Consider the following 14,629-nt stretch of genomic DNA (forward strand, 5'->3'; position numbering starts at 1 on the left):
CCCCAGCCGAATCTCTGCCTGCCTCATTCACCGCTGCACTAAGGCTGAAAATTCACAATGTCATAATGTTCTGGCCCATTGGCCACTATTTTAATCGGCATCTAATGGTTCTTTTGCTCCTAAAAAAATCCCTTGCCTCATATCCCGGAACACAGCTCTAAACTTCTCTATTATTTCCACCTCTGGTTGGGGAACTTGACCAAATAAACAGAACCCTTGGCCTGCCTCTTCCTTACCAACAGAAGGGACACTGTTTTGTCTTGAGTTTGTCCATCTACGCTTTCAGAAGGACTGTATTTCCATGTTGACCCTGTGCCCACCCAGTAGCGGCTTCTAAGACAACCGTGGGAGCAACGCTGGGCTGATTGGATTCCATTTGGCTGCGGGACCAACAGCCAAACTTTACCCAGAAGTGAGTGCTTCTCAGCATGTTGATAGGATAGTAAAATAAAAATACATGGTGCCCAGTTAAATGTGAATTTCTGATACACAGCAAATACTTTTTTGGCATAAGTATATCCCATGTGATTTTGGAGACATACTTAAAAATTATTAGTGTTCGTTTATCTGAAATTCAAATTTAACTGGGAGTGCTGTGTTTTTATTTGGTAAATTTGGTAACTAAGAGTATATCAACCAATCCAGTTAAATAAGAATTCTATGAAAATGTCACCAATGAGTACAAGCACCCAACCGACATAGCTACACTCATGTACCTGCTCGTTGGCTAAGGAACAGCAGGCATCCGATTAATGATCACAGATCACAACTGACCCAGCGTCTGGCGGAAGAGAGAGGTAATTCCCCTAAAGGACATCACAATGCTACTCAAAAAAGAAAAGATAAAATGAAAAAAACTACACAGTCAAAAGTTAACAAGGTTACTATAGCTACTTAGTTACTAAATACGCTTTATAAAGTTAACACAGTTACTAAATACCTTTTATAAGGATGTGGGGTGGGTGAAGTGAAATTTCAGAACAGGGAAGGTAAAGATAAAGAGAAATGTCTCCTCTAACAGATTTTCCCAAAGGCACTTTCCTAAAAAGCAAAGGGTGACTCGGGAGGTCTTTGCCCGACGCTGGGCCTGGCCCCTGCAGGACAGCAAGGGAAGCCCCTTGCAGCAACCTCCACCCCAACCTTGGCACCTCAGTTCCACCTTGGACACAGAACTGACTTTCTCTGGGGACAGAGATCATGTCAAGGCCCTCAGAAGAAAAATGTGGCAGATAGTCAAGGGAGCCTTCTACCATTTAAGTTAACGGTAACGGGGAGGTAGTTCTGCCCTTCAGATGAAAAAGGAAGCAAATAGCCTCATTAAAAAACATTCTTAATAAAAAAATTTTCATCTAAAACCTTCATGAGAGGATTATCGTCGAATGATGCAATAATTTTAAGGCAATAATAAGCATGCTTTTGAAAGTCAGTGCTGATTACCAGGTGTATTAAAAACGGCCTTGGGGAAATCTCTGTGCAAATATTTCTTTTTTAGTTTAATTTCAAAGACTACTTGAAAGAGGGAGGATGTCTGCAGTAGTAAAGCAGCAATCATTTGCACCTGGGCAGGGCTACGTTTCATCCCAGAATCTGGAGGGTTTTGTGCACAGATGGGAGAGCCTGTGTGTGCAGCAGCAGAAGCTGCGGGGCCGGGAGAGGACATGGCAGAGAAACGAGGTGCCTCTACCAAGGTCACGCGGAAGCACAGGTGCGCTGGAGAGCAGGGCTCCCACCCGACTATGATCTCATGGCCCCCCTGCTCTGAGGAGAGGATCACGCTACGGGAGGCCCCTCCTGGCTTCAGGGTCAAATCTTCTGCGGCTGCCAAGAAGCCAATGAGGCCACGGCCAAGTTTACTGAGCATCTGCTACATGCGCAGGACTATTGCGCCATGCGGGAGACGGAAGACGGGCAGACCCTGATCCTGCCAGCAAGCGTGAGGCTGGCTCGCAGGCAAGACCGGCTCGTGTGCACAGTGGTGACTTCATACTCTCTTTAGGGAGAGATGACATCTGTCAGTGAGGAAGAGAGGGACCTTCCTCTGAGCCTCCGAGCGTAGGATGGATTTAGACAGAAATGTGGGACATTTCAGAATGTTTCAGAATGTCTTATAATCTACCTGCCCTCTTTCTGACCCAGAAAACTGGAGAACCCCTGCCTTTCTCCCAAGAAATGCAAACCAGGCTTTAGGCTGGTCATGGGCTGTTTGCCGAAAACCAGACACTTGCGTTCTCCTCCAAGGAGTTCAGAGGAGGTTTTGGTTAGTGTGTTCACATTCTGTTTTGTTTTGCTGGTTTCTCGTCCCACCCAGTCCTTTATTCTACTCCTTCTTTTGTTCTTTTCTTTTCCACGGAAGAAAAACCCATGATTAGAGCACGAGGCAAGGAGAGCAGAGAAGCTCCCAGCTTCTCACCCATTTTGCTGAACTCTTGGGGCAGCAACAGTCGAGTGGCTGAGCTGGGAGGACAGTCACACTGACCAGGACAGGACCGCCGGCTGGGCATGACACCCCATCTGCTCAATGCTTAGGGAATAAAGAATTAGACAGAGATTGGCCAATGGCCACTACCAGAGGGACCCCCCCCATCACTGACCACCATAAGATGGCCACCGAGCAGCCTGGACGTTCTGGAACAGTTTCCATTTAAAATGTTGTGATGATCCCACAAATCTGCAGCCCCCAACCCCCAGGCAGTGGAACGGTACTGACCCGCGGCCTGTTAGGAACCAGGCTGCATCGCAGGAGGTGAGCGGAGGGCAAACGACAGAAGCTTCATCTGTATTTACAGCCGCTCCCCATCGCTGGCATCACTGCCTGAGCTCCGCCTCCTGCCAGATCAGCGGCGCCATTCGTTGCAGGAAAACAAGCTCAGGGCTCCCACTGACTGTGCATTATGGTGAGTTGTATAATTATTTCATTATCTATTACAATGTAATAATAATAGAAATAAAGTGCACAATAAATGTAATGCACTTGAATCATTCCAAAACCATCTGCCCCCACCCCCAGTCTGTGGAAAAATTGTCTTCCATGAAACCAGTCCCTGGTGCCAAAAAGGTTGGGAACTGCTGCCATAAATCATCCAAATCAGCCGGGAAATTATAACCTTTCAGCGTCCAAACTACAATTTCAAAAATGTCCCCTCACATTTGGAATTGGTACAAAAATCTTTCACCAGCCCAAATTTCCCGGCAGGGTTTCGGAAGCTGGGACCGTTGCAGCCAGAGGCTGATTGGACAGTAGGTGTATTTGGTCTTCACGATCCTCACACACACCCTTTCAGCTACCTGCTGTCCCCTCATCCAGGGCACCTGCTGCCCACCCGGCTCCCTCCCCCCTCCGCTCCCCCTTGCACTGAAGCGACATGACTCAAGAGGATGTTAGGATATTTGCATCCTTGCAAGATACAGTGTCTTGAGACAAAGGCATGAAATCCTAATAAGGAATTAGGGGGTGTAAGCAAAGTGTAAGAGAATCTGGGGGGAGGGAAAGTACGGGGCATCTGCGGAGCCCCTTGGAGCTTTTATGCCTGTTTGACTCCATCTCCTGCCTCTGCAGGGCGTGGAGGGAAACGCAGCTGCCACAGTGAAGCGAGAGTAGGTGCTGAGTGGGTCTGAGAGCACTGCCACGAGTAGCCAAGGCTGGGCGCTGCCCACAAGTGGCTACATGCACTTCTGATGGGAGAGCCACATGGCACAGGAATAAGCACCTTGGTGTCCTGGCCCAAAGGCCACTTGGCACTGGCTGGAAGTCAGAAGGTGGCCTCTATGTTTTTTGCACTTCTGCACCAGGTGTTACATGGACCCTGTCCCCCAGAAAGCCCACTTCCCCTGTGCTTACTGCCCTTCACTCTGTCCCGGGTGACAACTGTCTCCCTTCTGTTCCCTCCAGCACCTCCAGTGGGACCTGAGGGCTGCCTCCCTGTCCTCACGGTTTGATTCCATTCTCCCAGCCTTCTTACTTCTCATTCCTTGCCTTTTGCTGACGCTCCCACCGGCAGATCTCATTGTCATGACCCTCGCCTTTTGCAAGCCCTGGGGCACACCTTCTGCAAGGAGAATCCCCACAAGGAGGTAGGGAGGGGGGCGGCCAAGAGAGAAACCGAGCTTGAAAAATCTTGTCTCTTTGTTCTTGCATCCTGCAGAAATGGGTAAACATCCTCCTTTTCCAATCCTCTGAAACACATGGCAGTGTTTGGAGAAAGTCTCTGTAGAAGGCTTTCTTATCCTCCAAACTTTTTCTCTGTCTTCTCTTCCTATGGCCCGAAATTTCCACAATTAGAAATTAATTCCTTTGAATTTTTTTCCGCTAAAACACAAAGAAGCCTGGGAAAGGTAACGGCAGTTGTGTTTCAGGGCAAATGTACTTATTCTGAGAGAGTATTTTGATAGGGAGAGAAAGAATGTGAGAGTTCCTGGGAATGAGGGACTTGGGAACAGTTAAAAGGAGCCTCAAAGAAAGGAGAAACAACTTCGGAATGGCAAGTTTCCACCGGGAGGGGGCCCAAGCCAAACTTCTCTTCTCTCCGGGTTTTGCGCAAGCCAAGCAGGTCAGAGCCAGGCCTCAAATCAGCAAAAGGGGGTAAAGGGTTGGGGAGTTTTGGAGCAAGTTCAGGCATTGAATACAAAGGCTTCCTTTAGTCTAGGAACTGTGTAGACACCAAGGATCCAAAGAAAGGGAAGACCTAGCTCCTGCCCTCAAGAAGCTCACAGTGTGGTTGGGAGAAACACAAGGAAATCAATCCTGTGTGGCTGGAAAGTGCCCAGGGTGTTCTGGCCACACAGAGGAGGGGCCCAGCGGGCAGGCTCCGATGCAGCCTGGGAAGGGGGAGGATGGGACACACCAGCTGGCTATTAAGAGACGAGATCGAAGTATCCTACAAAGGCTGGGCACGGTGGCTCACACCTGTAATCCCAGTACTTTGGGAGGCCAAGGTGGGAGGATTACTTTAAGCCAGGAGTTTGAGACCAGCCTGTTTCTACAAAAAAATTTTTAAAAATTAGCCAGGCGTGGTGGCACATACCTGTAGTCCCACCTACTTGGGAGGCTGAGGCAGGAGGATCACTTGAGCCCAGGAGGTCAAGGTTGCAGTGAGCTATGATTGTGCCACTGCACTTCAGCCTGGGCAACAGAGCAAGACCCTGTCTCTAAAAAAAAAAAAAAAGAAGTAGCAAGTAGCCTACCAGGAAGGGAAAGGACGCCCAGCAGAGAGAGAGACCACACACAAAGGCTCATGCACATTCTATGTGTTGGCGTGCAGGTCGTGTAGGTCCTCAAGGCGAGGTGAAGGGAGATGAGGCTGCAGAGATGTTTGGCAGTCCGAGCACTGAAGGTCGTTTCAAGTTTACATAGGACAGGCCGGGCGAGGTGGCTCACGCCTGTAATCCTAGCTCTCTGGGAGGCCGAGGCGGGCGGATTGTTTGAGCTCAGGAGTTCGAGACCAGCCTGAGCAAGAGCGAGACCCATCTCTACTAAAAATAGAAAGAAATTAATCAGACAACTAAAAATATATAGAAAAAATTAGCCGGGCATGGTGGCACATGCCTGTAGTCCCAACTACTCGGGAGGCTGAGGCAGGAGGATCGCTTGAGCCCGGGAGTTTGAGGTTGCTGTGAGCTAGGCAGACGCCACGGCACTCTAGCCTGGGCAACACAGTGAGACTCTGTCTGAAAAAAAAAAAAAAAAAAAAGTTTACACAGGACAGCAACGAGGAGTCCCCGGAGAATTTTAAGCGGAGGATAGGTGGGCGCTTTGTACCTGCCTTGTCCACCGTGGAGGCAGGTGGGCGAAGGAACAGAGGGGAATGAGAGTAGGAATGGGGGGTGGGGGAGACAGGGGGTGAGGGTCATAGATTAGAGATGAAGGACTGACCTGACGCAGGGGCAGGGAGCAGAGAGGAAGATTGGGGAGACCTGGGGCCCATGTCGGGGCTGAGGGAATGCAAGAGGATGAAGATGGTACCAGGCTTCGGCGGGGCCCCTGGTGAGTGGTTAACCGTCCACCGAGGCAGGGAATGCAGGGCTGTCGTGCAGGGCTGAGGTGTGAAAGTTCGGATGAAAGTAAAGTCTTGTATGGCCAACTTTGCAGTTGAAAATCTCTGAAATTACCCATAAAGTACAGCAGAGATCGCCATGGCTTTGGTTGACTCAGGCTAAGTTTCAAGGCCTCGTCATGGATGACATACAGACCTTCACACCCCAGAATCACACTCGGCACAGAGAGCTGCCTGTCACAAGAGAAACACAAGGAACCGGGCCCCTGGGACTAGGAGGGCAGGCCCCTCAGCTCCCTTACCCCTGGGCTTGCAGCCCCGGGGAGAATGTCCAGCAGAAACAAACTCCAGGTACCACGAAACCAGTGACTCTCAACCTCGGCCACACACTGGACTCACACGGGGAGCTTTGGAAAATACAGATGGCTGATTAGTCGCTCCGCAGAACCGCCTGGGCATGTGGGTTATTACAATCCCCTGAGTGATTCTAAGGTGCAAAGTTGAGAACCACTGATTTAAATTGTTCTTGCTTCTTCTGCACCTTGCGTCATTTGAATTCCTGTGAGTTAGAGCGGCAAACACCAAACTCAGTTTTGGACTTACAGTGACCCTGGGAGGTTCAAACAAAGACACCCTCCACCCTCAGCTAAGCATCCCTCCGGCCTTACAGATGTTTATCCAGCAGCCCCGGGTCAGCGATGGCTCCTGATTGCTGGGTACAGTGCTGGGATGGGGAAGAGGCTCTTCCAGACAGCAGTCCCAGACAGCTTGGCTCTGAAACACAAACAAACAGAAAATAGTCACTCTGCCTTCTAACCTGTTCAGCACCGGGGAGGTGGTGGGGTGGGGATCGGGGGAGATTTCAAACAAGGGCAACATTTACTAGGCTTTTCCAACTGGTACTAGAATAGTTATTACTGCAAATAGCCGTTTTGGCTGCTACGAGTCTGTAATTTCAACCTCTGAAGTAACATGTTCTCGGAGCTTCTGGCATCTCATTTTGTTGATGCAACGAGGAAAATCAGGGATAGGACTTCAGGCGAGTTCTCACCCCCAGGCCCTAGAGATTATCAGGCTTTTGGAAAATCAGGCTCCAAGATTGCGACGAGGAGGATCCTTCAGTCTGAGCCAGGGCTTCCATCTTCCTTTTCTTGCCGTATTTGTAACCCGCACACCTTCTGCCGGAAAGCTCCTTGTTCCTCCAGGCATCTTCTCTGGAACATCTTAGAAACTCAAATCACAGGGGATCCTGGCCCTTCCAAGGCAATGGGGACTGAGTCAGTTCATGCATGACCCCGAGGACGGCCCAGCAAGCAGAGCAGAAGAGCCACGCAGGTCCAGAACGGAGGCCTCCAGGCATAGCAGAGAGCTTCTCAGAGCCGCTCCATTCTGCCCTGACCGCCTGGACCTTGGTAAGGCCTCCCCGTGAGGCCCCTGGGGCATGAAGAGATACACACCAGTCCCAGCCGTTTGGACATTCAAATCCAATCAGTGTTAATCAAGCCTGGAACAAAGGAGGCCTGACACACTAGACGACCACCTGAACTCTGAGGGGGCGTCCCAGCATGACCCTGAGTTCCTGGAGCTGTAACCCATCAGGAAGGCAGCTCTTTTGTAGAAGACCCAGCCCCGGCCCACCTGCCAGGGACCGATCCAGGACAGGCACTTCTGCCAGGGGCAGGTCAGCCCCAGGGACACAGATACTGGCGTGTCTGGGTTACCCCCACCCTGCTGACAACAGACAACTCAGGGACAGGCACCTTCTGATCCCAAGATGAGGGACGGAGATTCTCATTCTTGTCTTTTGGGTTCTCCAGATCTCCAATGGCTTCAGTGGGTGGCTGTGAAAGTCTCAAAACAAAAGCAATTCGAATTCATTTCCACTTAAAAAGAAATTAATGCAAAATCAAAGGATACTTTGCGGGAGCCAAGAGGAAGGAGAAATGTCACAAAATTGACAAATGTATACAATTGATTCATTTGTCAACAGCCACCATCTGCCAGGCGCCGCGCAATGAGTGAGGCAGGGCCCTGGCCTCGGCAGGGCCTGGCTGGTTTAAGAGGCAGATGTTCGCACTAGTGCGTGTTAACAGCCGCGACGGGGGGACGTGGCAGCCCACCTGGGGTATCGAATGCTGCCCAAGGGTGTCAGGAAAAGGTTTGGGGAAATTGGCAGGAATTCATCAGGGCATAAGAACAAAAAACGTAGGGAGAGATGGTTCTGGCAAAGCCACGGAGCTGTGAGAGAAGGTGTCACCTTCAGGAATCAACCTCCAGAGGCCGGGACCTCGACCCACAAGTTCGGCGAAGGCCCTGCCGGCTCCGGGAAGAGGGTCCTTTCCTGGCATCGTCCCACTGCTCTTTCTTCCTCGCTGCACGCAGGATCTGTGCGCATGCGTCGCATAAGCACAGGCCCAGGTGTGTGGCCTTGGAAGTCACATACGTCATCCGGGGCGGGAGCTAAAAATAACTCGCCCATCTGCTGCTGCCATCTCACCTGCCCAGACAGAAGTTAGCCAGGTAGGCCTTGCCAGGAAGCGGGGGCTGGCAGGGAAGGACGCCAGCAGCGCTGCGGTCTGACTGACTGTCCTCTCCTTGCCAGAGTATCAGGAGGCAAGACGCTTGCCACACGGAGGCCCTGGCTCCGAGGACCCACAAAAGGGCAAGAGAGCCAGCCCCTATCCGTAGACTCGCTCGCTCGGCAGCCATGCGCCGGTGGCTTCATACACGCCACTGTCACTTCTATCTAAAGTGGAAACTGAGGCTCTCACTCCGGCACACGATTGGCAGGGGACGTCAAACACTGCACTGAGCCAACATAAGCCGCATGGCCGCACCTGCTCGTGCGCGCACACACCGTCCCCTCGCCTTCCGGAGACAGCTGCCCCTCCCCGGCCAAACCAAGGGCTCAGCCCGCGTCCTGTCCCCACCCTCCCCTGGCTGCTGAGTTTTGGGGGCCTCTTGCCGGCGCAACCCCTCCAGCAGGGAGTTGGCAGCAACGGCACACGCAGGCCTGTTTCAGAGCAGGTGTTTTCAAGCTTTCCAAACAATCTTCGTTTAAAAATATATACACATGGCTCATATATGTGTGGATCCCCGAACAGGCAGCCACCGTGTGTGCTCCTTTCCCGACCTAGGACTCCCGATTCCCCCTCTCCGTCTCCCGCCCACCCGTTCTCTCCCAGGCTCTTCAGACCCCGGTCCTCCAGGCTCCTGCCCCATGCAGAAACATGGCCTTTTCTCCCCGTTTCTCCTGAGTCTTTCATCCCAGAGATGCTGTTGTGCTTAGAAGTCATCCCTCTCAAGCCATCGCTTCATTCCCACACTCCTCCTCTCACTCCTCCTAACCCTTAAGCAAGATCTTAAGCGTTGGAGTTAGACTTCACATTTTTCCCTAAGCCTCAGTTTCTTTTTCTGTAAAATGGGCATGATAACACCTACCTGAAAAAGTTACTAAAAAGGACTAACTTGATGCAAAGTGCTTTACTTCTATGACCTTATACTGTTATTGGTTTTCTGGTTTTTGTTTTTTTCTCAACAAGTGAAGAAATTAGGATGATTAAGTAACTTGCCTAAAGCCACACGGCTGGTAAACAGCAGAGCCAGCATTCAAACCCAGGCTTGGCCTGTCTCCACCGCCCTTGCTTTTTGTCCCCCCGCAGAGCCGCCTCACACTCGACCTCAGACATTGCAGGTCTCTGGGGCACCGCACCCCTGCCTCAGAAACCACAGCCACGGCACCCTGGGCAAGGAGCGAGGTGCCGCCCAGTCTTCATCATCTGCAGCGTGGATAGCCTCCCGCCCCCCGCCCCCGATTCTGCAACGTGTGGCTCGGTCGGCAGCCTGCTGTGCCAACTGCTGCTCTAATGTCACTAGCTGTCACCCATGCCCTAGAAGGGGGCAGTCGCAGGATCTTTGAGAGCAACAACCCTATTTTCCCCTCGGATCTATGTCCTCAGCTCGGTGGGGTCTGTACTCAGTGTCCAGTTAAATACCCGCTTGCTGATGTGCGGGGAGAAGCCGTCTGCTGCTGCCGGGACAAGGACTCGTCCAAGGATTGCAGTAGCCATGTTTCTCACGCGCCACCAGCCCCCTTAGTTCCCTGTGGGGTCCTGCCCTCGCGACACGTGTCACCGGCAGACACAGCCTCTAAGAACCACCTGAGTCCCAGATCCCACTCAAATCTGACCTCGCAGGGGACCCCAAGCCCGAAGGAAGAGCCACATAAATCATCCTTGTAACGCTTGCGTGAACTTTGCGTGTCCAGCTTCACTCCCAAGTTGTAGCTTTGATAGAAACAATCTTTAAAAGGAATTTATAGTGACGATAATTATTTTCCTGCAATTGACGTTGATCTTAATGATGTCAACCACCAAGACATCTTCTCTCCTGGGTAGCTCTTTGTCACGTTGTTTGTTCTCCAATCAGTTACTTTCCAAGCCATTTGCTGGTTTTTTTTCCTTTCAAAGGCTTTTTTCCCTTCAAAGGTTTTTTTTCCTTTCAAAGGCTCAAGGATTTTGTTCAAACCGGAAATATATTTTTTCCTGTGATAAAAGTAATATACTGTTAAAAATTCATATAATACAGAAATATAGTAAACAGCAGAACATCTACTCATAATCCTTTTCCCAAAAGTTGCCACTACAATAGCTTGGTTTATGGGCTTCCTGAGTTTTAATGGACATAGAAGTACAGAAATAATTCACATGAACTTGATTGTTCAAACATGATGTCCTGAAACCTTTTTTTTTTTTTTTTGACATTCTATCACAGGATAACTGTCAATGGCCACACATATAAAAGTGAGCCATGATTTTAAATAACTGGTTAACATTCCATTGAATAAATAAACCCCCATTTTAAAAAATCAATACCACATTAATGGGTATTTAAAACTGTGTTCATGTCTTTGCTATTCTAAACAAGACAAAAACAGACATTCTTGTCTGACTTTTTTTTTTTTTTGAGACAGAGTCTCACTGTGTTGCCTGGGCTAGAGTGCCGTGGCGTCATCCTAGTTCACAGCAACCTCAAACTCCTGGGCTCAAGCAATCCTCCTGCCTCAGCCTCCCGAGTAGCTGGGACTACAGGCATGCGCCACCATGCCTGGCTAATTTTTTCTATATATTTTTAGTTGTCCAATTAATTTCTTTCTAATTTTAGTAGAGACGGGGTCTCGCTCTTGCTCAGGCTGGTTTCGAACTCTTGAGCTCAAACAATCCGCCCGCCTCGGCCTCCCAGAGAGCTAGGATTATAGGCCTGAGCCACTGCGCCCGACCTGTCTGATTTTTTTTTAAGATAAATTCCCAGAAGCAGAGAGGCTGGGCCAAAGGAGCCGCATATTTTACATTTTGATGACTACTTCTACGCCACCTTCTAGCAAGGGGGCCATGGTGAAGGTTTCTTCCCTGAGTATCACGGGAGCTCAGGGAGTGGCAAAGGGCCCCACCTCACTCTCCAGGCAGGTCCCTGGGAAGCAGAGCCGGGAACAGCACTTGTCTTCAGGCCTCCTCATGCCTCACTGCAAGCAAAAGCCAGGCAAATCCTTGATTCAGGACAGTTTTTAAAATTCCAAGTGTTTTCCCTTTTAATTTCTAATAACTTCTTTGCTCATAGAGTCCAAAGACTTCCTGGTAATTTCCAAATTTAGATGGTATTCATGACGTCTGAAACTCATTTAAAAATAACTGGAAGAAAGCAGTACATCGTACACACACAGAGATATGACCAGCGTGAGAATGACTGAACGAGTTAGAGCAAAAGGAACAACTCTCCAAGATCCCAGAGGGTCACTTAATTCTTATTGTCTCCTCGTCCAATAAAGCTCATTTTCTGAATCTGGCATTCAAGAGCCTACATAGTCTAGCCCCACCATAAAATGTAAAGCCTTCTATTCCCTAAATAAATCTATTTTTCTCTAGCGAAACAGAAGTTGTTGCCTCTCCTGCAAACATGCCATGTTTTCCTGCTTTATGTCCTTGTAGTTAATACTAAAAAGCTGCAGGCACCATGCTAAGTGCTTTACAGGGCATATTTTAGGTAATCTTTACAACGATCCTATGAGGTAGGCACCATTTCTTTCCATCTTACATATGGATAAGTGAAGCTCAGAAAGGTTAAGTGACTTAACCCAAACCACACAGCTGTTCAAAGTTGAGCACTGCTGTGCTCAATCTCGGCCCTGCAGTGCCTGACATCCCCCCTCATTCCAGCTCCCGACAAGCCAAATCCTTCCAGATGCAGCTCAAAACCCGTTTCTCTGACGACCCCTCACCTTCGCACAACGGCAAGTTCTCTTCCATCGTTCCGAGTCTCATTCTCTGAGCTTGGAAGAGCTTGTTGTCATCGCTACCCAGTACCACCACTTTTTCAGTTTAATTCATTCAGGCGGTTGCCTTTCTTCAGCACCTTCCTTGGGACAGGCCCTGCCAGGTGACCAGCCCACAGCCCCAGTCCTCAAGGAGGTGAGGCCGGTTGGGTCCCCCAACTAGACAGCGAGCCCACTAGGGCCTGACGAGTGCCTCTCTGCGCTGTCCACAGCTCTGGGAGCCCGGAAGACCCGCAGCGATGCTGTCTGGATGAATCGGTGCCTCGGCTGGTCCCTCCAAATCAGACTTTGCCTTTGCCCATGACCTGCCTCGTCTGTGAATTCACCCCTTCCTGCTCTGGGGCACCCTCTTCTCACCTGGAGGCTACACCGGCCAGGTAATTTATCTCCGCATCAGACTCCGTGCCTGACAACGAGCCCATTCAACCTCCATCTCTGCTCCCAATGAGTCTCCTGCACTCTGCAGTGTTTACCTTCCCGTCCAAGCAGCTGGGGGATGCACAAGGTCCACCTTGGAGTGAAGAAGGCGGGAAAGAGATGCACGCGGAGCCCCAGGTCACCGGAACAACGGGAACTGCGCGCAGTGCCACCCCCACCCCCAAAGGAACAGGGCTGGGGCAGAGGTTAATAGAAGACCAAACTCTGTTTGTATTTCACCATCCTTCAGCTTGCTCCTCTGCCTCCAGCATGCACGCGCACACACACACACACACACACACACACACACACACACACACGCCTGACACGCAAACCCACAGGAGAAGGCGGGAGAGAGGAAAAGCAAGGGAAGCTGCTTTTCACGGCGGGAACTGGTGTAGGTGGCCCCTAATCCCTCGGGTGCAATTCGAGAGTATCGGGTGGGACGAACTCCTCTGCCACCTGTCCCCAGGGCCTGAAAATTCTCATCTAGTTTCTGTGGTGGCCCAAAAGTGCCCCTTTGAGAAGTAAATATCGGGCGGCCGGGGCCGGGTTTGTGGCACTCAGAAGGGCCCTGTTCTTGGTTTTATGCTCTGCTGTCGCCATCTTGAGATTCTTAATTTTTTAACGAGGAACCCTGCGTTTTCATTTTGCAGCAGGGCCCACCTGGGCCCAGCAAATTATGCAGCTGTTCCTGTGGGCTACAGAGAGCAAGTTTCTTCAGGAACGGGATGAGGACAGAGCAGCATCTTGATGGGAAGAGGTGGGCAGGGGCTGGCAAGGGCTGGTGGGCATCCCAGGAGCCAGGACTTGCTCCCCTGGTGGGCCCCACTCGGGCCCATGGAGCACAGAGGCCACAGCCTGCAGCAGCTCAGGAACCGCCCCGGGTTAGCGAGGCCAGACTGCTTCTCGCCCCTCCCTCGCCAGTCACCAAAGCCAGGGGAGCACAGAGCTGAGAGTGTCCAGGTCTCACTGTGTCCCAGAGAGGACATCAGAGGTGTCCCCCAGCCGCCCAGCTCTGAGGGTGCACAGGAGGGCGACCACATTGACATGCTCTGCCCACCCCCAGGCCTGGGCTCCGCTTCCAGCTGCAAATCCTCCCACGGCCGCCAGAACCGCATCAAGGTGACTCTGCAGAAGCTGCTGCTCTTTGCTGGGTGCCGCCAGCCACGGGACACTGGGACTAGTGGCCCCCAGTCCACCAGGGCTGAGCCCACTCCAAAGGGACCACATGAGAGAGACCAGAGGATTCGCTCCCAATTTCATTCCCACCAGAAGCCTTGCTGCCTCCTCTGGGAAAATCAGCACTTTGCTCAGAGTTGCCATGAAGCGTTTGGCTCTGCCTTCTGCGGATCAGCTTTATTCCAACACCAGCTGCCAAACACCCAGGTTTCCTACTTCCCCCTCCAAACCCCAGGGGAAAGAGGTAGGAGGGAAGGAGGGAGGGAGGGAGGGAAGGAAGGAGGGAAGGAAAGAGGGAGGGAGGGAAGGAAGGAGGGAGGGAAGGAAGGAGGGAAGGAAGGAAGGAAGGAAGGAGGGAAGGAGAGAAGGAAGGAGAGAGGAGGAGGGAAGGAAGGAGGGAGGGAAAGAAGGAGGGAGGGAAGGAGGGAGGAGGAGGGAAGGAACCGAGGAAGAAAGAAAGGGAGAGGGCAGGAAAGAGGAATTGCCGGGGCATGACTATACAGAATGGAGGCTAGGAGACCCTCCTGTCTTACAGTCTCCTCCAAAACAGCCTGTCAGATTGTACCAATATCATTTCATTCCTTAAAGGCCTTTTGGGCTTAAGAAGCACTAATAAAATTCAAACATGCCCGGAAATGGTAATTCTGCAAGCTTTCTTCCAGGGAGATAAGGAGCAGGTGCTTAGAGACAGTGAAGCCGGCAGGGCGGCGGG

The 14,629-nt window shown here is 51.1% G+C and overlaps 1 protein-coding gene across 1 annotated transcript in view; it reads left to right on the forward strand.

Annotated features, from left to right (window-relative positions):
* The first annotated feature begins 5,919 nt into the window (after positions 1-5,919).
* Positions 5,920-14,629, forward strand: part of LOC105815828 (chromosome unknown open reading frame, human C8orf86) — a 41,961-nt gene continuing 33,251 nt past the window's right edge. The window contains 2 exon segments of the mRNA XM_012651086.1: positions 5,920-5,980; positions 13,805-13,892. Coding sequence (XP_012506540.1) covers positions 5,920-5,980; positions 13,805-13,892 — 149 coding nt within the window.

Source organism: Propithecus coquereli, unplaced genomic scaffold, assembly GCF_000956105.1.
Source record: "Propithecus coquereli isolate 6110/MARCELLA unplaced genomic scaffold, Pcoq_1.0 Scaffold349, whole genome shotgun sequence".
Taxonomy (NCBI): domain Eukaryota; kingdom Metazoa; phylum Chordata; class Mammalia; order Primates; family Indriidae; genus Propithecus; species Propithecus coquereli.